Source organism: Diospyros lotus, chromosome 10 (assembly GCF_014633365.1).
Source record: "Diospyros lotus cultivar Yz01 chromosome 10, ASM1463336v1, whole genome shotgun sequence".
Classification (NCBI taxonomy): domain Eukaryota; kingdom Viridiplantae; phylum Streptophyta; class Magnoliopsida; order Ericales; family Ebenaceae; genus Diospyros; species Diospyros lotus.
The window spans coordinates 32,693,645-32,716,789 of NC_068347.1; the positions used below are offsets into that span (position 1 = coordinate 32,693,645).

The following is a 23,145-nucleotide window of genomic DNA, read 5'->3' on the forward strand; positions in this document are numbered from 1 at the left end:
CCACTTCCATTAGGCTTTAAATCCTTGGCCCAAGCGCACTTATAACACAATTTATGCTTTATTATTACACATATACATTAATCTACTCATATGCAATGACCCCAACATATTATTTCCCACTAACTTGTCTCTTAGACCCTATATAAAATATTTTCGACATTCATCAAATAAAGTCTACATGCAACACACTATATCAAAATATAATTAACATCTATGACCTATTCAATGGGTCGTTACACATTTTGTTTATAATTACTAAAGTTATAAGTAGTTAACTTAGTATGACTTTCAATATTATAATAAATGGATAATTATAAAAAAAAATTAACCTAAAATTTATCATAATTTCACTTTTGATTAGATTTACTATCAATCTTACAAAAAAACTACTTAAACCATTTTTCAACTACTAGATATAAAATTCATAAAAATAATCAACACGTCTTAAAGGCAAAGAAAAATGTTGGTAAAATTGCATGTTTAAAAAAAATATTCTAAGCTTTTTGGGTATCTAAAACTCTCTCCCATATAATTAACTCTTTGATACTCGAAAATTTTTAAATGATGTTTTCTTGAACTTGCAAGCTTTCCAACACTTTGCCATACACCTTTTGAGTAGTACATTGACTAATTTTCTAGATTTTTTTCCTGTGAAGATCAAGATATTAAGTGGGTCCCACTTAAGTTAAAAATTATTTTAAGTACATATTCTTAAAGTTTTTTTTTAAAAAAAAGAAACACAAAATGTCTACATCATATGTCAAGGCATACTCCAAACAAAACAAAGAAAACTAAAACAAGAACATAACAATATAAAACTAAAAATCAACAAAAAGAGACTCACCTCACATTACAAGAAACATACTATAGGAGGCCACATGCATGATGTTAGATCTTTAAATACTGCTTTTAAATCGCTTATTAGCATTTTCAATCGCATGTTTTTTTCTTTTTCTCTTTCATTAATTGGGATATCGATTTCTTTTGGATGTCTACAAAATTAGAACATTTAATTTGATCAAATTCTTAAGTATCCTCTACCTTTCTTCTTAAAGGTAAAGATAATTTTATGAAAAAACAATAATATTATAGAAAAACTCAAGTCGATTTTTGTAGTTGTCCAATAATAATTTGGAATTTTTATAAATAAGGTTTCTATTCAAGATTTTTATGGCTAAAAAATTCAAGGAAATTATAATACAGAATTTTGCCTTTCTCAATCAAATAAAAGATGAAAACATACTAGAATATGAAGGGAAATGAGAAGAAAAAAAACAGAAAATTACTCAAAAGCCAATAAGAAAATTTAAATTTACTATTTTTAATCTTTTGCCCATCTCTTCTCAATTGTTTTTTTTTTACTAGTCTCTTTTGCTCAATTTTTTTAGTCAAAATGGAAAAGTCGAGAACTAAAGAATTCTACTCACTAGTACTATTTCGTTTAGCTATACCAAAAAATTGTTTAGGATGTCAACAATATACTTTATTTAGTTAGATTATACGAAAACATAAACTAAAAATGGATACGACGAAATAGAAATAGAAAAATGATATTTAAAAAAAAAGTAAAAAACAAAAACATGTAAATAAAAAAATTATAAAAAATAATTATTTAATTTAAAAATAAATATAAATTTCATAATACATTTAAATAAATTTTAAAAAAATTGAGTTATTCAAATCAAAGATGCATTTTTGATATTTTTTAATATTACGAAACGATTTTGAAGCGTTTCTAAAATTACAAAAATGACCTAAATTTTTTTTTCGACATTTTAATTTTTTTTTTATGAAAAACATCCAGTACCCTTAAAAATTTTCATGCATCATAGTTACTTAAAGAGGTGTTAGCATTATAAATTCTTTCATTATTTATCAAGATTCTATAGTAGCTAAGACCATCAATACTTAATATAATGCAAAAGGTATTTTAATAACATGAAGAATATATAAAAATCTTTTATGTTATATAAAATACCCTCAGCGTTGTATAAAACAAGTTCGTTTTATACAAAGCGGTGGTTGAATTCAATTAGTAATGGTGAGGGCTAAAGGGTAATTTTGAGGTCTTAAAATTTGCTCGTAGGTTCAAATTGAACGTTACTTAAAACCTAATTTGGAGGGGCACGAAAAACCCTAAAAACCCTAGAGCCTGCTTCTTCTAGACCCTTCTCTTTCCTTCTTAAAGAACAATAGCTCTTATCTGCTGTAGCTCTGGCTCCGTTCTCGTCCATCTCTCTCTCTCTCTCGTGTGCATTAACAGCTTCTCCAGATCACAATCATAAGCGCTTCTTCATTTCTTGCATAATCTAGAAAGCCAATGTACCGCTTCGCCGCAAACCTTGCCTCCAAAGCTCGGTACGTGTTCAATCCGTTGGTAGTTTTGCTTTCACGTAGTTTAGTTGTGTAGTTGTTGTCTGATCAAAACCTCGAATTTCTTGATTCACAGGGTTGCCAGGAACACCACCCAGCAGGTGATTGTCAGCGAGCTCTGCAAATTAGTCGATTCAGCTTCGATTTCTTTCTCTTTCAGTTTGTGTGTGATGTGGATTGGGCTTTTCTTGGGATGCAGATTGGGGGCAGATTGAACTGGAGCAGAAACTATGCCGCGAAAGACATCAGATTCGGGGTGGAGGCTCGGGGTTTGATGCTAAAGGGTGTTGAAGAGCTTGCTGATGCTGTTAAAGTGACTATGGGCCCGAAGGTATTATTTTCTTGAATTTGTAATAGTAATCTAACTCGTTGGCTTATTACTGTAATTTTCTGGTGCTTGACCGAAATTGATTTACAGAAATGAGCTCTTGCTTTACCAGATTTCTTGGTAAAGCTTGCACACGAATACTGCTGTATCTTGATTTATAATATAATGTATGCGGTTGCATATTCGTTGTATACAAAGTGTCTGTATGGAGCTGTTTCAGAAATCTCATTGATGACATCTCGTTGCCATCAAGACATCAGGTCGGATCAGCTACAGTGGGAACCGTGTACCGTAGTCCAGGTTGATGCTCCTAGGACTTGCAATGAGGGCTTCCCAGGGCCTTCACCAAAAAAGACCATCGATGCTTAAGTTAGCAAAGGCGTGTAAATACTAGGGATGAAGGAAGTTGAGAGACAGTAATTAGACCTTTTACGTGGATTGACTTCGCGTATTAAGCAGATTAGAGGCTCCAAGCTGGTTTGGCCCAAGAAATCGGGGTGAGGATTTGGGCTGATTTGGTGCCTTGTCTTGATCTTGGCCCTTGCACGGTATTGTTTTGGTTACCAGGCATTGATGATTACTGATTGTGTGTGTTGGAGCCTAGCTGTTGCTCCATGGTTAATATTCCATAGGTGGCAAACCAACCTCATAAGTCAGAACGTGGGATTTCTGACCACTTAGGGAGGGATAAATTGAGGTTTTATTGTGTTGTTTTTGCACGTAGGAGTCATATTCTCCTTGCTGTTTCATGTATAAGTTTGTTTATGTTGTCAAAAATCTCTACATGAAATAGTACTTTTATTACCATTTTGTTTCTTTTAGCCGTCATTCTTCTACCCATTTAGCAACAATTTTTCTGTTCATTTCTGTCGGCATACATCTTAAAACAGAGTAGTACTTTAATTACCATTTTTGTTTCTTTAGGTGACATTCTTCTGCCTTTTTAGTAATGCTTTTTTTGAGTGTAACTGATGATGCTAGCAATTGACTTCGCTACTTAAAAGGGTCGCAATGTAGTGATTGAACAAAGCTTTGGTGCCCCCAAAGTGACCAAGGATGGTGTAACTGTTGCAAAGAGCATTGAGTTCAAGGACAAAGTCAAGAACATTGGTGCAAGCCTTGTAAAACAGGTTGCTAATGCAACCAATGATGTAGCTGGTGATGGTAAGGCTTTCTCTCTAAACAGAAATGGTATAAAAGCAGCACTCTGCATTCCCAAGTTGAAGAATAATATATAGAGTCTAGTAAAGGGGAAAAAAAAACAAAGAATAACAATTCTGATATAGATAATTTGGTTATTCTTTGAAACTGAAAGAACTTTAAAATGAAATTTTGTGTTTAAAGAGCTTCAGTTATTAAACATAGTAAAAATGTCATATTCATCATATTCTAATGTGACTTTGTGGTGCTGTCAGGTACTACATGTGCTACAGTTCTTACCCGAGCAATATTTACCGAAGGTTGCAAATCAGTTGCTGCTGGGATGAATGCTATGGACTTAAGACGGGGAATTACTATGGCAGTTGATGCTGTAGTAACAAACTTGAAGAGCAGGGCAAGGATGATTAGTACATCTGAAGAAATAGCCCAGGTTTTTTTTATTGAAACTCATTATTCTACTGTCCTTTTCTTTCTTTCTAGAAGTCTAGGGCAAAAAAACTGTAGGAGCAAATAGTTAAGAGTTTTAGGATGTGAGGTTGCTTATGTGAATCCACTCTGCTAGGTGGGGACAATATCTGCAAATGGTGAAAGAGAAATAGGTGAGCTGATAGCAAAGGCAATGGAAAAAGTTGGCAAGGAGGGAGTCATCACGATTTCAGTATGTTCTTATCTACAATTGGTTTTTTCATGTTTCACTGCATGTAATATTGCTACAGCGTATGTTGGCTCAATTTTTGGAATTGACTTCCAATTCCAGGATCAGAGATCTGACTCTGCTCTGCTAAACTTTTCCAGGATGGTAAGACACTGTATAATGAATTAGAAGTTGTAGAGGGTATGAAACTGGATAGGGGCTACATATCCCCATATTTCATCACGAATGAGAAGAATCAGAAATGTGTAAGTTCTCTTATTTTAATGTAATTAACATCCGTGTATATTGGTTTTTTTCATTGTCAAAAACTTGAATCATCAATGTGGACTTTTCTGCTTGTTTTATTTATACCTACTTTTTATTGTTTCTTTAGGCTGACAATTCTGGTATTTTGCTTGCAGGAATTGGAAGACCCTCTAATTCTCATCCATGAGAAGAAAATCTCAAGTATAAATGCTATAGTGAAAGTTCTTGAGTTGGCATTAAAGGTAATTAACTCCTTGCTAATTAATGTCACATCAGTAGATCTAGTCTGTATACTTTTATATTTCTTATCATGGAATTGTTTTATTGATAATGTTGTTTCATCTATTCAGAGGCAAAGGCCCCTGTTAATTGTTGCAGAAGATGTGGAAAGTGATGCTCTAGCAACTCTTATTCTCAACAAAATTCGCGCTGGAATCAAGGTGTTTTTTTCTGGATGCCGCTCTGGTTTCTGTTAATTCTCCCTTTTGTCTTTGAATTATTTTACACCTTTAGGTACTAATTCTGTTTGTTTTGCACATCTATAGGTTTGTGCTGTAAAAGCCCCGGGGTTTGGAGAGAACAGGAAGGCCAATCTGCAGGATCTTGCAACTCTTACTGGAGGAGATGTAGGCTCTTTGTCTTATTGATGTTGTCTGTTTGTCTTATTGATGTTGTCTGCTTCTGTACAATATTTATTCGATCATAAATGTGCTCGCTCATTTATCTAATGTTGTAGGTTATAACTGAAGAACTTGGTTTGAATTTGGAGAATGTGAATTTGGACATGCTTGGATCATGCAAAAAGGTAAGGCCAAATGCCATCTGGGGCTTCTTGCTTAGCAATTTTTCATTTGGTTGTATGATAAAGCTTTTCGAAAGTGGTCTCCTTCATTTCATGTCCATGAATTAATGTAAATTTTGCTCCTCTGGTAATGAAAATTCACAACACCCTTTTCTTCTATATCTCGCAATTTGTAACCAACAGCATTGTCATTGTAGGTCACAATCTCCAAGGATGACACAGTTATTCTTGATGGTGCTGGAGAGAAGAAGGCGATAGAGGAAAGATGTGAACAGGTACTTTTGCTTCATCATTTAGCATATTTAAGCCCCTCACTATTCAGCTTTTGTTTATTTATGTAGCAAATACTTTAATTGACTGATAGTTAACATACAACAATAACCAATGAAATATTTGCTTTGTGAGTTCTTTGGATAATATATTTAGTTTCTTTGGATCCTAACTTGAGTAATATTGCTGGCATTTGTAACTACAGATTAGGTCAGCAATTGAAGTAAGCACTTCTGATTATGACAAGGAGAAACTGCAAGAGAGATTAGCAAAGCTTTCTGGAGGTGTTGCTGTATTAAAGGTGTGTTCCTGTTTCTAGAGTTCTGGGATGGCACTTGCAATAGAATTCTGGCTCTTAGGCAGTTAGGCTAGTTAAGCTTTCAAAACTATGCTAATTGCGGTCACATTTTCTTCTAGATTGGAGGAGCAAGTGAAGCTGAAGTTGGGGAGAAGAAAGACAGAGTGAACGATGCTCTGAATGCTACTAAAGCTGCTGTAGAAGAAGGAATTGTACCAGGTAGGGTTGTGCTATTCTTTTTCTGCATTTTCTTGTTTATTGGGATTTAGTGAACCAGTTAGACAAAAAAACTCTCTTCTGCAGGTGGTGGTGTTGCTCTTCTTTATGCATCAAAAGAGTTGGATAAGCTGCACACAGCCAATTTTGATCAGAAGATTGGTGTTCAGATTATTCAGAATGCTCTAAAGGTTTGAATTTTCTGTAGTTCCTTTAAAACCTATAAGATTCTGCATGTATTTAATTGAATGTGATTGATTATTTATTGGTATATCATTGCTCATACTTGTTTATGGGTCGCATGAAATCCTAAATGTGGTTTTCTTACAACTGCACTTTCTGAGTAGTAAACCTGACACATGTTTTGTTTATGGGTCAGTACTCTAGTATCCCTCCACTGAACCCTAATAATTATGTGAAAAATAATGGCCTCTTTGCTGCAGAACCCATCCAAGATAATAGAACTTTACCATTCTAGAGCAGGCATCTTTGGGCTTTCGTTCACTAACCACTTTCTGATGCGAAACTTTTGACTACAGACACCTGTTCACACAATTGCCTCCAATGCTGGAGTTGAGGGGGCTGTTGTCGTCGGCAAACTATTGGAGCAAGACAACCCTGATCTTGGATATGATGCTGCCAAAGGTGTGATCTCCGTACATTGTTGCTTTGCACTTGCCAACAAATGTTATTTACAGTATATGCTAAATGTGCACTTTATACATCCAGGTGAATATGTAGATATGGTAAAGTCTGGAATTATCGACCCACTGAAGGTCATAAGAACTGCTCTGGTTGATGCAGCAAGGTAAAACCAAAATCTCCAATTTTGAGTTAATTGTTCTATATTATCCCAGCATTTGATGTATAACCATTTGTGTCACCATGCATGCAGTGTCTCGTCGCTGATGACAACCACCGAAGCAGTTGTAGTCGAACTTCCCAAGGACGAGAAGCCAGTCCCGGGTATGGGTGGCGGCATGGGTGACATGGATTATTAAGGATCCTAGCTGTTTCTGTGCTGATCCAACCTGACTGACATTGTGTTTCAGAAAAGAAATAAACATCACAATTTTGGTCCATCTAGTAAATCTTTTATGGAGGGTAGGATAAATATGTTTTGGCCCCATGAGAGTTCCATTATGTTCAAAAGTGAGATTGTAGGATACGAACTTGCTCTGTTGTTGAAGGGAGGATCAGTCTGTAATTTCTCTGATGCATAATCAGCAATTGAAAATCACTTTGTTTCAATTATCCTTTCTGCTCTCGAGTAGTTAGTTAGTTCTATTGTGATACTGGCTTCTATTCTATTTTTAGATAGAAGGGTCACTCTCAAGTTGTTTGGACCTCAATAAACTGGCCCAATCCTTACCCTTTTTGTTTTGTCATGGTTGAAATAATTATTCTATTTTAGAGAGTAAGTTTTGATAGTAACAATGACAATATAAAGTTGCTAAAGTTGTTTCTTTTACAATTGAAATGACCCTACTGGCAACTACTGGAGAAAAATTTTCTTCTCCATTCATATGCAAATTAGAGACCTTCCAGGTTCTGCAGAACCTTGCAGAATTTAAAAATCACACAATAATAGTTCATTTGTTTAGAATTCTGGGAATGACAATCTAAATGTATTTGACCAAGATGTAGATGTTGTGATTTAGAGAATATGAACTAAGAGTGAAATGTTTTCTATATCAAAATTCTCTCTATCATTGAGGTCAGTATCTGTTCTAGACATAATAACAGATGTTCAGTGACCATGCGAGGTTCCATTTATTTACAGGGCGGCAAATAAGGATCTAGAAGGAAGAAGCAAAAAAGATCCATTGTCACACATTCAAACTCAAAACAAATGTTATAAGCTTGAGAAACCTAGCTCCAGTAGTAAATAACATCGGAGCAAACTTGAAAAACATTCAGCGTCTCCAGAGATCATTTGCCTCTCCTACGCTTTTGTGTCCCAGCACATTCTGAACAGTACCATTTTCCCTTCGGCTGATCCTTCAGACCGACACAGCCATAATGGAACCATTCTATCTTGCACTGTTGAAAGAGAGCAAATGCATTTCATCAGACAATGGGCTTGGAGATGTAGGGATCATATTAAAAGAGAGAAAACGACAGAAAATTCAATACATACATCGGGATTGTCACATGCGACCATCTCCCCGTAGCTGACTTGATTGCAGAAACAGTATGTGGGTTCATTGGGATCCACTGGTAGATCCAAATCCATGCTTGTTGGATTTGCAGCCGAAGTTCCTGCTGCTGTAGCTAGGCGAGTCCTGAAATAAGCAGTTATACATGGTATCATTTCTACTACAGAGGTCTGAGAATATAATTATCAACATCCAGATGGCAAATTCAGCACAACAATCACACGGGCACAAATATGGCATTTGATAATGGAGATGGTTCTAATTTTAGAATGAATCCAACAGGCAATAAACCAATGCAATTGAAGAAAACAAAGATTCGCTGAAACATTTTTGGCAATTTATTAAAAAAAACAATCTTGAGGACCATAGCTATAATTGAAGAATTTTTCACAAGAATCAGAAGACAACAGAAAATTCAAGAGGTAATTGCGTAGGAGCCTTGTGCTGCTAACAAATTTGTTCATTATGCCTACAAGGTGCAGCTTCATTCTTCTTAAGATTGTTCCTTGATTAGTGATGTCTACCATTCCAGTTTCCTCCAGAATAGAGCACTGATGTTATCACGGGTAATGCAAAATTGTTTGGTAGGATAATAGAAGGGTTAGCAATTAGGTAAACAACAACAATCACAAACCTTAATCCCACTAATAAGTAGGGTTGGCTACATGAATTGCCGACTTTCAGCCATCTCTATCCATCACCATATCCTTTGAGAGATCATTATATCCTATGTCATGACTAAGGTTTCCCACCAAGTCTTTTTTGGTTTTCCTCTCCCTCTTTTGCTATCAACTTCCTCCTTTTCATCCACTTGCCTCAAAAGGTACTTTTAATCTTCCTCTCATGTCTCCACACCATTTTAATCATGATTCCTGCTTATCTTCAATAGGTACAACTCCAACCTTATTGCATATGGTCTTGTTTCTTATTTTGTTCTCTCTTGCACAACTGCACATCCATCATAAGATTCTCTTCTCAACTATGCTTATATTTTGTCCGTGTTGGCATTTAATTGCCCAACAATCCATGCCATATTACAAAGATGGCATTATAGTTGTTGGATAAAATTTCCCTTTTTAGCTTTAAAGATTTTACAGTGGCATAAAAAGTTGGATGCAATTCTCTACCTTAACCATTATGCCTTGATTCTATGACATGCTCCATAATCTCCCTTTGAGCAATTGATTTCTGAAGATTTTCTTGTAATCTTGTATATTCACAGAACCAATTTACATTGGGATCTAAGGTGGATCCCAAAACCTTCATAAGGAAACTAGAAAACTAATCAATAAGGAAACCTATACATTTGGAATCTACCTAATAAGGAAAAACTATCTATACATTGAATACCTATACATTAGGACTAGAATCAATAATTTCCATAATCTTCATTATTTAATAAACACCCGAGAAAGCATTCTCAATTACTCGAGTAAGCTTTCCAATTACTTATGTAAGATTTCTCATTACTCGGGTAAACTGTCCATTCTTACTCAATTAAGCTTTCTCATTACTTAGAGTAATCTATCCATTCTTCAGCTTCAACACTCCCCCTCAATCTAGTGAGTGGATATCTTCCATTCCCAACTTTCTAGAATCTCTTGAAACCTTGAAGCAGGTAAGCCTTTGGTTAGAACATCAGCCAATTGATTTCCTGATGTCACGTGAGAGATAGTGATGAGTCCATTATCAATATTTTCTTTGATGAAGTGTATGTCCACTTCCACTTGCTTCATTCAATTATGTTGAACCAAGTTATGTGCTATACTAATAGTTTATTTGTTAACACAATATAGATTCATTGATTCACTTGCTTCGATCATTAAATCTTGTAGAATTATTTTGATCCAAATAAGTTCACAAACACCAAGAGCCATAGCATGGAATTCTGCCTTTGCAGTTGATCTGGCTACAACATCTGTTTCTTGCTCCTTCAAGTAGCTAGATTTCCTCCTATGAAAGTGCAATAGCCTGTAGTTGACCTCTTGTCTGTAAAAGATCTTAGACAGTTAGCATTAGTCTAGAGTATGCCACTCCAATCCCAAGAAAGTATTTTAGTCTCCCTAGCTCGTTTATTTCAAATTCTCAGGTTCTCAGTCTTAATTTTTCTTCCTCATCATTTTCGGTAACTATGATATCATCTACATATTCCAATAAGGTTGTGATCTTTCCCTTACCTTAGTGTTTCACAAATAGAGTATGGTCACCATGACTTTGCTTATAATAGCTAAACTTCATCATAGCCTTAGCGAACCTCCCAAACAAAGCTCTCAGAGATTGTTTTAATCCATACAAGGCCTTCTTCAATTTGCAAACTTTATTAGAGCCATACTTGTCATCAAACCCTAGTGGTGGTTCCATATACACCTCTTCTTCTATATCGCTGTGAAGAAATGCATTTTTTATATCATATTGCTAGATTTCTCATTCAAACTATACTACTAGAGATAAGAGAATTCTCACCATGTTCATCTTTGCCACCGATGCAAAGGTCTCTTAGTAATCCACTCCATAGATTTATGTGTAGTCTTTTGCAACTAACCTCACCTTGTATCATTCAATAGTTTCATCTACCTTGAATTTTATAGTATAGACCCATTTGCAACCAACTACTTTCTTTTCCTTGGGATGCATAACAATCTCCCATGTTTCATTTTTCTCCAGTGTTCTCATCTCCTCCTTCATTGCATATGTCATGTCCCTGTCCTTTAAAGCATCATCTATTGTTTTGGATATTTTGATTGAGTTAAAGGTAGAGAGAAAACTTTAAAGCATAAGAGGATAGTTTATGTGAGGAGATGAAGTTTGTTATGGAACGTTGAGTGCACTTCCATGTTCCTTTTCTCAAGGCAATGGGAAAGATCACAACTTGGATGGTCGTCACAAGGAAAAGAACTATTACTTCAAAACTCCACAAACTCAAAGTCCTTACATCACTTAAAAAAAAAAAAGGTCCTTACATCACCTAAGCTCGGAGAAGGCTCTTGGACTTGCTTGAGAGGTTCTGGGGGTTGTACTCTTCTTGAATACTGTTTCAGTAGCTGTAAAGGGTTCAAGATTTGAACAGGTTCATTGTTATTGGCAGGTTCAGTGGCATTAGCAATGATAGGTTCAATCTCAGTGGCATTGTCAGTGACATTGGCATTGGCATTTGCTGTAGTGATATCTCTGACCTGTTCACTGGTTTCTAGGTTGATAACATTGGGGAAGGTTTGGGAGAGGTTTGTATGTATTTCTAGAAAAGAAATGGAATCTGAGCACACATCTTCTTTGTCTCTGGACTGCTCCCCTTGAAGATGAGTGTGAAGAGATTTGTAGAAAGATTGAGACTTATTGAATGTGACATCAAGGGATACAAAGGTGCGTCTACTAGAAGGATCATAACACTCGTAACCCTTTTATGTAGAAGAATGGCCAACAAAGATGCACCTTTTGGCTCGAGGCTCCAATTTCGATCTTTGATTTTTATGGATATGTAAGAAAACAATGCAACTAAACACTTTTGGAGACAGATTAAAAGTAGATACAATGTCTAGAAAGTGTTTGGACAATGTATTTATAGGACTATAATTGTCTAGGACTCTGGAAGGAAGGCGATTTACGAGATAAGTAGCTATTAAAACAGCTTCCCCCCATAGGAACTTTGGAGCATTTGATTGAAATAGAAGTGCACGAGTGACTTAAAGAAGATGACGGCTTTCTATTTTGCCACTCCATTCTATGGTCGGGTTTCAACGCATGAGGACTCATGAATAATACCTTACCCTGTAAAAAAGGAAGAGAGACTCTGATTGAAATAATCCCTAACACTATCTAATCGAAACCATTTTATTTTCGCCCCAAACTGAGCGAAAATCATTTTATGGAATTGGGGAAGCAATGAGCTAACTTCATATTTGTCTTTCATTAAGAACAGCCAAGTAGTTCTAGTGCAATCATAAAAAAAAATGATAAACCATCCTGTCCCATGAATATCAAGAGTTTTTGTAGGACTCCAAATATCAAAGTGTATCAAAGAAAACGGTTGGCTGCATTTTATTGAATTTATAGGAAATGGCGTATGACATTGTTTTGCAAATTGGCAAACCTCACAAAAATTTTGAAACAACCATATCCTTAAACAAAGAAGGAAACATGTTTTCCAAGAGAGAAAAAGTTGGATGACCAAGTCAAAAATGATGTGCCTAGATTGTGCTTATTTGATATGGTTAAAAAGGCTTGAGAGAGAGTGGATTGGTTTCCTTGTATTTGACCACCTCCAAGATCCTTGAGGTAGTACAACCCAACCCATCACATTCTCTAGCAAAACCAATCATCTTCCCCAAGATCCTAAAAAACACAATGAGAGTCAAAGAAGGTTATTTTGCGCTAGAGTTCTTTAGTAATTTTGTGAACAGAAATAAGATTGTTCGAAAGATTTGGGATATGAAAGACAATTTTAAGGGATATTGAAGAAGTGAGATTAAGGCTTCCTTGCCCAGCCATATCAGTAGGAGAACCATCAGCTACAGTAATTTTTTGGTTTCCTAGAATGGGTCTATATGAATCAAAGAGAGTGTCATTATGGGGCATATGATCTGTTACCCTTGAATCTACAATCCATCTAACCAATTGTTTAGTATTTGATGCTTTAAAGGAATTAGTCACGAGACACATACCACTTGTGGCAAGAGAACAAGAACCAGAAGATTTGTTAAGGAAGTCAAGAAGACGTCTCAGTCTTCCTATGTCCTATTTGTTGAATGCTATAAACTCTTCCTTGTCCAATGGTGTAGTGTTAGTTTAGTGACTGTTCTTTGTTGGCCATATTAGCTTGGTTGTGCACTTGGCCTTTAAATCCTCCTATCTGTGCCAAAACTTGTGCCTTACCATGCAGCTTAAAATAGTCCTCACGAGTGTGGCAAGGCTTGTTGCAATAGGTGCACCACAATCCATCCTTACTAGATGGCTTCCTTGATTCAGTAGGCCGCAGATTATTATGCCTTTTATTCCCTCATTCTCCAGGTCTACGAGGGATCATTGCTGAAGCCTCTTGTGTACAAGGTTCCAACACAACACCAAGTCAATTTTCTTCAGCACGAACAATTGAAAAACACTGTCGAAGAGTTGACGTAGGAACATTACCAAGAATCTAAACCCTGATCTAGTCACACTTTTAGAATTCAGTCTAGCAAGAAATTCAAATACTGGATCATTCTCGATTAGTTCTTGAACAACTTGAGTGTCATGGCTGCATTCTAGTTGCAGATCACGATTATGATCAATTTGTAACCAAAGTCCTATCATCCAATTGTAATACTCAGTGACAAACATGCCCCCTTGCTTGGTAGAACTGACTTGGTTCTTTAACTCATAGATCAACGCTGCATCCTTCTTCTTAGAGTAAGTTTGTTGCAGATTTTCCCATATAGCCTTTGTAGTGGTAAGAAATATTAGATTCTTACTGATCTCTAGTTTAACGGAATTCCATAGCCAAGACATGATCATCGAATCTTCCTCGTCCCATGACCTAAATCCTGGATCCTCCTCTTTTGGACTGGTACCAGTAAGATGACTTATCCTCCCATGTCCTTTAAGAAATGTGCAAACAACCTGACTCCATTGTGAGTAGTTAGTTCCATCAAATCGGTAAAGAGGGCTCATATTTTGGAAATCACTTCCAATTCCTGCCGTGGCAAAAGTCATTGGTGTGGCCAACGATCCACTGATAGCACCTGAGGTAGATTTAGTAGAAACACTTGACATATTGTGAAGGAGAACGGAGAATGATTAAGAGCAACTGCAATGAAGGCAGAACTGCAGGTATATGGTGACGGCAATGAAGGCCGGAAGGAAAAAATACCCTAAAAAGATGGCTCTAATACCATGAAGATTTTCTTGTAATCTTGTATATTCACAGAACTAATTTACATTGGGAATTAAGGTGGATCCCAAAACCTTCATAAAACTAATAAAAAAGGAAACTAACTACTAAAGAAACCTACACATTTGGAAGCTAACTATTAAGGAAAAACTATCTATACATTGAATACCTATACATTAGGAAACTAGAATCAATAATCTCCATAATCATCATTATTCAATGAACACCCGAGAGAGCATTCCCAATTAATTGAGTAAGTCTTCTAATTATTCGAGTAAGCTTTCTCATTACTCAAGTAAACATTCTTACTTGAGTAAGCTGTCCATTCTTCCTCGAGTAATTTGTCCATTTTTCAGCTTACTTCAACAATTTCTTTTTGAGATAACTCGACCACCGAGTCCCGCAATTATATCATTTACACTTTATTTTCTGAACTTACGAGTTACATACTTAGCTATCGACCTACTTAAATTTAAAACTTGGGTTCTATGGTATTTCTCCAAATTCACATTTATTATCCACACATTCTTTCACCTTCCACCAAGACAATACAGTCTGCAAATAGCATATACCAAGGTGCTTCTTCTTGGATATGCTTTGTAGATTCATCCATTACAAGAGCAAAGAGGTGGGCCTAATGCAGATCCTTAATGTAGTCCAATTGTAATTGATAAAGTTGTAGTATCTCCTCCACATGTTCTGGATGTGTCTACTCCATGATACATGTCTTTAGTAACTTGTATATAAGCAATTTAGGCTCTTTTCTTTTCTAAGACCTTCCATGAGACTTCTCTTAGGTATTTGTCATAAGCTTTTCTAAATCTATAAGCATGAATACAAATCCTTTTGTTTGTCCTTGTATCTTTTCATCAAGCGTTTTAGTGAAGTACAACCTCCAATGTTGACCTAGTAGGCATGAAACCAAATTGGTTTTCGAACACATTGGTTTCTATTCTTCACCTTTGTGCTATTCTTCATCTCTTCATAGTGTGGCTTATCAATGTGATTCCTCTATAAGGGGAAAAAAAGGGACACGTAAAAATGGACAAGAGAGAGAAAGGTTTTGTATTTAACCACAACTGAAATTAGGTTTGGAGACCAAACATGAGAAGGTAGAAAAACACCAGAAGAACTATTTAATTTCACCACAAAAAGTACGTATAATTTTGTTCATTCTTAGTTCAATTAAAACCATTAAAGTTCGCAACTTAGTAGTAAAGGATAATATACATGCCTTGTATACATAAAATGGATCTGGTTATAGTGTGCATCATGCCTCCCTATGAGCCAAATGCGACACTAGTCAATGAATCGTCCATTGAGCTTTCCCAGAGCAATTAGGACCGTGCATTGTTGATATCAGCAAAGAAAAAACTAAAGGAAGAGTCACTTTACAAGACTTCCATTGGGACCACTATTCCTACGTCCTTGAACTTTTTCTGTCTTTAATTTCCATGAAATAAAAAGCTACTCTAATCTTCTCATGTTTTTCTCACTAAGAAGACATTTAAAGGTAGTCCTGATGATGGCAGTAATTGTGAAGTTGCAACGACAAAAGCTACAATTTTAAACATCCTCAAAGATTTCCAGTAATTTAAATCAGCAAGTAGAAGGGCTTCCAGAAAGAAATATGAATCCTATCAAAAGCCTCAATAGCCTAAATAAGATATCTAAAACCAACAGAGAACTTTGAAGATCCATGTATGTGAAAGTAGTTAGTTACTTCTTACGCCCTCCTCTGCCACCCTCACTGCCCCTCCCAGATTTAACATTGCCATCAAGGTTTTGAGCAGTTGACCCAGCTGCAGCAACAGTCTCTCTTTCTGCAACAAGTTTTAAAGCAACATTTAGTGATTTCTCGTGACAAAAGTGTAAAAGTTTTCATGTTCACACAAATGTTAAGGCTACCATTAAGAACAAAATACAGAAGGTAAAAGAAACATACCACGCCGAAGCTCTTCATCAAATTTCTTCAGATACTGATCAAGTTGCTGAATATGAGTATCTACCTGTTTTATTGTAATTACAAAATAAACCATAAGCTCAAAAAGAATGGAAAATTTACCATTCAATCAATGAGATATTGTAGATCTTATAACATGTTCCATGATAAGTAGAAATGAAGATCTAGGTCACTCCCTAGCCCACCACATGTTTAAATGTCACATTGTTCATTTAGTATCTGTTCCAGACTATTATTTCCATTTGTAAAGAGGAAGCATTATCTCCTCCCTTTTCATAATAACACTTTCCCTTATGAGAGAAAAAAGAAAGAAAATGTTTGATTGCCACATGAATACAGATTGAGTACATTGTTGCCTAGATCTCATTTATCAAAATCTGAAAGAAGTATGGATATGTATCTGTCCTTGAAATCCTGAAATGGTTCTGATTACTGTATGGGATGGTAACTTTACTTTCTCAGAAACAAGGACACCAGGTAGGTTATATCCCAAGCAAAATAGCTAGTAAAGAAACTTCAGCAGGAAGCCCAACCACTCTAGGAAATATAATAAAATTATGTTGATAAATTCATTTTCCTTTGCTACAGTACTCAATACATAAAAAAGTTTGGCTACAACTTTAACACATCTAACCTCCATCCTTCCTTAAGTGCCTTAAAATTGCAAAGCAATTGCACTTGGATTACATGCTCTGTTCTCCAGATACCAAGCAAGCTATAATTTCACCATGAAGTAGAAAATAGTTAACATCTGAATATCACTCCATCAGTTAAACCAACATTCAACTTGATTGAATCAGTGGTTTAACTGTTCTCCGGAAATAGTCCAACAATAATTTGAACTGGTTACTGGGGTTCACACTACAAGCTTTCAAGTTCATGTGTGAGGACAAATGTCAGTTGATAGGTATATATGGCATAACAAATTCCCAAATGGTAGGACTAGATTTTCCACAGGTCATTATTAGGAAAATATAGGATTTCACTCTCAATGTGCGAGGACAAATTGAGATCTAGATGTGTCAGATACTTATTGAGGAATTTCAACATACATTTTGCTGTCTATAAAGCCTGTTTCTTTTACTCTTCGACAAGCTCTCATTTCTTAAACATATTCATGCAAAATAGGACGTGGTCCTAATGCAGCTTTCAAAACAAATTGAATGCATACAGTCATCAAACAAATTGGGACAAGTCTGAGTGAGTTTGGGAAATTTTGAAACCACATGCCTACTCAATATTTTTTCATTGAGCAACCGGTGAATTCTGGAAAGAGTCAAAAATCATGAAAGAACCAAAATGAAGAAGTCCAGTTTTCAACATAAAGGGAAAATGGAGTGCCCTGTTCATACCAAATCATAAGCTTGAACGGCCAATGCAACCTTCTCATCAGCAATTCTGATAGCATGCTTTTGCTCATCAAGTGCCTCATCTGAGAACCTGATATTTGAAGCATCTGCCAAAATGTTACCAGACTTGATTTCCCGCTTCATTTCCTGTACTTCCTGCTCACAACGTTGGTCATTCTCCCGTTGGATCTCTACTTACAAAGGAAACAGAAATGTGTTAACCTTGCATTAAGGTGAAATAATACAAAACAAGCTGTGTAAGCTTGTACAAATATATGAAAGTTTCATGGTTTATAAAAGGAGGTACTTAAGAGAGATAGAAAGTGTAACAATTAATTAATGGAAATATAATATATGCAACAAGAATACCAAATATGCCCCTTGCCATAACCAAATCCTAAAAAGGTGTATTTGTTTTTATTTTTATTTTTTTGGCTGGGGGAGCGGAGCTGGCTGGGCTACCGTGGGGGGGACTATTCATCATAAACAAAAAAACTTAGATAACCTGGAGATCAGAGAATTGAAAGAAACAAAAAAAGAAAAAAAAAATGTGTGTTAAAGAGAGAGAGAGAAAAACAATTGCTTACAAGCCAATATACTACATGTTCAACAACAATCACAAGCTTTAATCCCACTAGGTGGGGTTGGTCATATGAATTCTAGATTTCCAATTATCTCTATCCATAGTCATATCCTTTGTAAGGCCATCATATATCCTATGTTTTGTTAAAAAGTTTCCTATCAAATTTTCTTTAGTGTTCCCCTCCCTCTTTTGCTACGAACTGCCTCCATTTAATCCGCTTACCTCACAAGTGATTCTATTGGTCTTCTTCTCATATGTCCAAACTATCTTCATCATGAGTCCCCCATCTTATCTTCAATAGGTGCCACTTCAACCTTATTATCTATGATCTCATTTCTTGTTTTGTCTTTTCTTGTAAGATAGCATATACACTGTAATATTCTCATCTCAGCTATGATCATATTTTGCACACATTGGTGCTTAACTAACCAACATCTTGATCCATATAACAAAGGTGGTCTTATAGCTGTCTGATATAACTTCCCTCTTAACTTTAAAAGAGTTTTACAAAAACATAAAATGTTGGGTGCACTTCTCCACTTAAACTATCCTACCTTCTATGAGTAACATCCTCTCTAATCTCTCTCCTCTTTGAACAATTGATCCAAGATATTAAAATTGATCATTTTTTGAGATAACTCGATCTTCAAGTTTTACAACAATTCATCCAAATTTATATTTTTACTTAATATACATTTCACATACTCAGTTTTCAACTTAGTTTAAACATGTTCAACAATTTTTTTTTATCAGTTTTATTCTCATTACAATGTTAGAAGTCCAAAACTCAGTGCATAGTTTTGGTAAGCAGTCAAAACTACGTTAGATGCACTTTACACTGAAATAGGATATGATATATGTTTTCCAATTACAACTGCACGATGCACTTTACACTGAAATAGGATATGATATATGTTTTCCAATTACAACTGCACTTTAAGGTAGAAGAAATGTACGCAAAATTATGAACAAAAACATTTCTATAATTGTTTGCAAATTCATTTTAGCTAAATAAATAAAAGAATTATTAAAGAAATATGAAAGTCACTTATGCCCTGATGTCACATTATATATTGCTAGAGAAAGCACAGTCAAGAATATCCAAACCATGGAGTCCAAGACAGTGGACTGGAAAGCATAGAAAACAATTGGTATTAGTTCTGACATCCAGAAGAGTAAACAAGTTTCTCAGGAGGCAGTAGAGCAGTAAAAATTGAGAATGGTTACATGGGCTCAACAATCTGTATTAACTAAGCATACCTCGTAAACTTTTGTCCAAGTCACGCAACAAAGCGTACTTCTTTTGAAGTATATTCGGCAGTGATTCCAAATCTGTAAGAAAATATATCAGAATGCTCTTAGTATTGCTCATTTGGGACCTAAGATATAATTACAGGTGAAATCTGGAAGATGATATCATCAAATAAGCAGCTCTCCAGGTAACTTGATACAGTACAAGCATACACACACAAACGCGCACATATCATTCATAAGAATAAAGAAGAGATGTTATTAGCAAAAGGGGGGGGGGGGGGGGGAAGACATGGAAAACTAACAACACCAAAGAGGTATAATTAAGAGAAGGGAACAAAATCCTAAGGTGATTCAAGTGAATCGAGTCCATATTTCTGTATCAGAAATTTATGTATAAAGCTGAAATATATGTATAAAGCTCAATTACTATGGAAACTAAAAAAAAATAATAATAACAATAATAAAGGAAACTTCAAGAAGAGTACAAATGTGAGAACACCACATCCAACCGTTCAAAATGCTAAATTGTTGTACAAACTAAAGTAATCATTATCCTCATTAGTCATATATGAAGAAAATCGGATATCCTCATAGATTCAAACTAAGGTAAAACATTAATCATGATAATCTTTTACTTGGCCAAACTTTCAAAGTGGATTTAAGTTTGGGACAGTGCTCATTCCACCACTCTTTCTTTAAATGAAAAATGAGGAACACGATGCAACTATTGTGCAAGTTGATGAGCAGGTTTTGCATGCCATATAATACCCAATGATTTTTCCATTTATTGCTAATCACATCATCACCAGGACACAATGAGTAATGGCAATTGCACGCCACTTAACTCCATATAGGCACAATTACACAAATACTAAGATCATCAACGATAAGATATCCCCCGAACTCTTCTTGAAAATCCTCTGGGTTCTTGGCAAATGAAGCTCTGAACCATACAAGTAAAGAATTTCAAACAAAAAAATGCCAATTTTCTTCCGAGAACTATGAAGGAAGCGTTGTCAACGAATTTACAGAAATTCAAGTTACGGGGAATTGAGTCCAGAATAGCTAGGGTTTCATATGAATCACTGAAATGTAAGCACCAGAACTGCAACTCAAGCAAATTCAACATACACGCACGTATATATATAGAGAGAGAGCGGGGGAGCGCCTTACTGGCTTGAAAATCCTCGAGAAACGAAGACATTTGCCTAAAAAATTGGGAACCTTTCTTCGTACGATCAGCAGAAGTAACTCGCGTGTGGAGAGGCTTCTACCTGTTTCGAGCCCTAAACTATGAATTTGGGATTTTGATGTATTGAAAGGTCGTTTTTCTAGCGGTTGTTCGCCCTTCGTCGTTCCCAATAAGAAATCCGGTTTTATAATTCAAACTCAATTTTTAATTTTTTAATATTTAATATTTTTGTTAATTAATAATAAATATATCATATTTTAAAATACTTTATTAATTAAAAAATATTTTAATATTAAAAAATATATAAAAAATTATATCTTTATTTTTTAATTAACAGTTAGAGAACGTTTCTCTACACTTAATCGTATTAATTTTGTTTTTATCTTTTCTAAATGTATGTTATTTTTGCAAGGAGGCAACAAAGAGGCACAATTGTCTTTTCTTTGACTGTTCCTATTCTCACTAGGTGCTGACCTCTTTTAGGCATTCCAGGAAGTTTGGATGGCAAACAGGAGATGGGCATATTATAAGGTGTGGCAACAAAAAATGAAAACAACTCTCAAGAGGTTGCTAATCCTTTGGTTTTGCAGGCCATGGTATATTTTATATGGAGAGAACGCAAGAATCAGTGCTTCCGAGGAGTAGAAGAGTTTGCGTCCCAATTAGTATATCAAATTCAAATTCAGTGTGTTGTTTAGACACGATTGTCCATCGTCACATTCCTTCAGACTCAACACAGTTTAGCATTATAGTATGTTTAGCAGCTTCCAACTATCCAAGCCTCGTCTACTCCGTTATCTTGAATTGTTTAGTAACTAGAGATTGACGTCACAAATATTAATGTTATAAAAAAAAAAATACTTAAAGAGGGGTGAATTGGATTTTTTAAAAATTAATAATTTTAATTCTTTTGAAAATTCTTAAATTTATAATTTTAATATATAATAATTGCAGTATGATTAATAACAATAAAATCACATAACCACGAGAAATAAGAGAAATTTATAAATGTTCGGTTTTAAAGAGCCTAATCATCTCTCTAGAGACTTAACTTGAGATTCTATTAAAGAGAATCAATATTAACTTTTAATTGAAGATAAAATCAACATACAATCCCTTGCCTAAGCAAGAATCACTAGCATACTATACTAAGAAATATAATCTTTTCACACAATAAATGAGTAAAAATAACAAACTTACAACCAAGAACAATTATAAACAAGTCATCAATGGTTGAGAATTCCACCACTAGCACACTTCCAATACTTTGAACTTTCTCACTTTTGTTTGAATGCTCTATTAAATTTGTTCTTCACCTTGAGTTTTCATACTTACCCTATATATATACATTTTTCAAACAAAGTAGTTATTAAAGAAAATATTAATATAAAGTTTGAAATTCAAAAATTATTTAAACTTTCTCAAACAACAAGGAACAAAACAAAAAAATATGTCTAAAGATAACTCACATTTAATTTGAAATAAATTTACTTTTTAGATATAAATGATTAAAATAAGAAAACATGTCTAAAATTAATTTTTTTTAATTCAAAATAAATTTACTTTTTGTATGAGAAAGAAATACATTTATTAAGATATAAAAATTCAAATTAAGTTTTTGAGACATAAATGATTAAAACAATAAAATATGTCTAAAAGCAATTCATTTTTAATTCAAAATAAATTTTCTTTTTGTATGAAAAAGAAATACATTTATCAAGATATGAAAATTTAAATTTTCTTTTTGAGATATAAATGATTAAAACAAGAAAACATATTTAAAAACAATTCACCTTTAATTCAAAATAAATTTACTTTTTACATAAGTAAGAAATGCATTTATCAATATATGGAAATTCAAACATAAACTTTTGATATATGAATTATCAAAATAAGAAAATATGTCTAAAGATAACTCACATTTAGTTCAAAATAAATTTACTTTTCGTACTCACTTTTAATTCAAAATAAATTTATTTTTTGCATGAGTTAAAATATATTTATATCATAAAAATATTTTTGTTATCATCAAAATCATATTTACTTATCCTTGAGCTTCACAATTAATTTTCATATCAAAGAGTGGTTTAATTCATGAGTATGATATTGACACTCTAAGTCATTATTTGGGAAATAACTGTCTTTATCACAAATATTGTTATTTGCGCGAATATACCTTATAATACTTAGGGATATTCATTAACGATTTCAAATTTTGTTCGTGTCCTTCCCACATATCTTTTAGGTGAGTAATCGAGTGTTAACATCATAAATGTCAGCATTTGCATCAAAAGCCTTTAGAAAAGTCGAAGTGTAACATTTTAAAAACTTCATTTGACATTTGTATATTATTATTATCAGATGAATGTTCTTTACTTGTTTACTTTCAGGCTTATTTCTTTATTTAGATTTTTTGTCGTGAGGGTCAAGATA

At 34.6% G+C, this 23,145-nt stretch overlaps 2 protein-coding genes across 3 annotated transcripts; one reads left to right on the top strand and one right to left on the bottom strand.

Moving 5' to 3' along the window:
* Positions 1–2,141: 2,141 nt before the first annotated feature.
* Positions 2,142–7,757, top strand: LOC127811698 (chaperonin CPN60-2, mitochondrial). The gene is made up of 18 exons (XM_052351822.1): positions 2,142–2,358; positions 2,450–2,474; positions 2,573–2,704; positions 3,706–3,865; positions 4,117–4,292; positions 4,425–4,520; positions 4,658–4,762; positions 4,919–5,005; positions 5,114–5,203; positions 5,309–5,389; positions 5,500–5,568; positions 5,763–5,840; positions 6,041–6,136; positions 6,253–6,352; positions 6,437–6,540; positions 6,889–6,994; positions 7,079–7,157; positions 7,245–7,757. Exons 1-18 carry the CDS (start codon positions 2,321–2,323, stop codon positions 7,348–7,350), a joined length of 1,728 nt encoding a protein of 575 aa, XP_052207782.1. The 5' UTR covers positions 2,142–2,320; the 3' UTR covers positions 7,351–7,757.
* Positions 7,758–7,976: 219 nt separating this feature from the next.
* Positions 7,977–20,861, bottom strand: LOC127811699 (PHD finger protein ING1). Of its 2 annotated transcripts, none has more exons than XM_052351824.1 (7): positions 20,694–20,861; positions 19,527–19,598; positions 17,687–17,874; positions 16,317–16,380; positions 16,095–16,194; positions 8,490–8,634; positions 7,977–8,392 (listed from the first exon to the last, which is right to left on the bottom strand). In XM_052351824.1, the coding sequence occupies exons 1-7, from the start codon at positions 20,722–20,724 to the stop codon at positions 8,282–8,284; spliced, it is 711 nt and encodes a 236-aa protein (XP_052207784.1). In that variant the 5' UTR covers positions 20,725–20,861; the 3' UTR covers positions 7,977–8,281. The 2 variants fall into 2 exon arrangements, with proteins under 2 accessions (XP_052207784.1, XP_052207783.1); XM_052351823.1 differs by having other exon boundaries at positions 17,687–17,877.
* Positions 20,862–23,145: the final 2,284 nt, after the last annotated feature.

Bases quoted from the DNA above. Each gene is read 5' to 3' on its own strand.
- LOC127811698 (XM_052351822.1), top strand. From the start codon at position 2,321: ATGTACCGCTTCGCCGCAAACCTTGCCTCCAAAGCTCG. The intron at 5,569-5,762 runs GTAAGGCCAAAT...TTGTCATTGTAG, and splicing joins TGCTTGGATCATGCAAAAAG to GTCACAATCTCCAAGGATGA. The intron at 6,137-6,252 runs GTGTGTTCCTGT...ATTTTCTTCTAG, and splicing joins GAGGTGTTGCTGTATTAAAG to ATTGGAGGAGCAAGTGAAGC.
- LOC127811699 (XM_052351823.1), bottom strand. From the start codon at position 20,724: ATGTCTTCGTTTCTCGAGGATTTTCAAGCCA. The intron at 19,599-20,693 runs GTAAGGCGCTCC...ATTTTCTTACAG, and splicing joins TCTCGAGGATTTTCAAGCCA to ATTTGGAATCACTGCCGAAT. The intron at 8,393-8,489 runs GTATGTATTGAA...CTCTTTCAACAG, and splicing joins TCGCATGTGACAATCCCGAT to TGCAAGATAGAATGGTTCCA.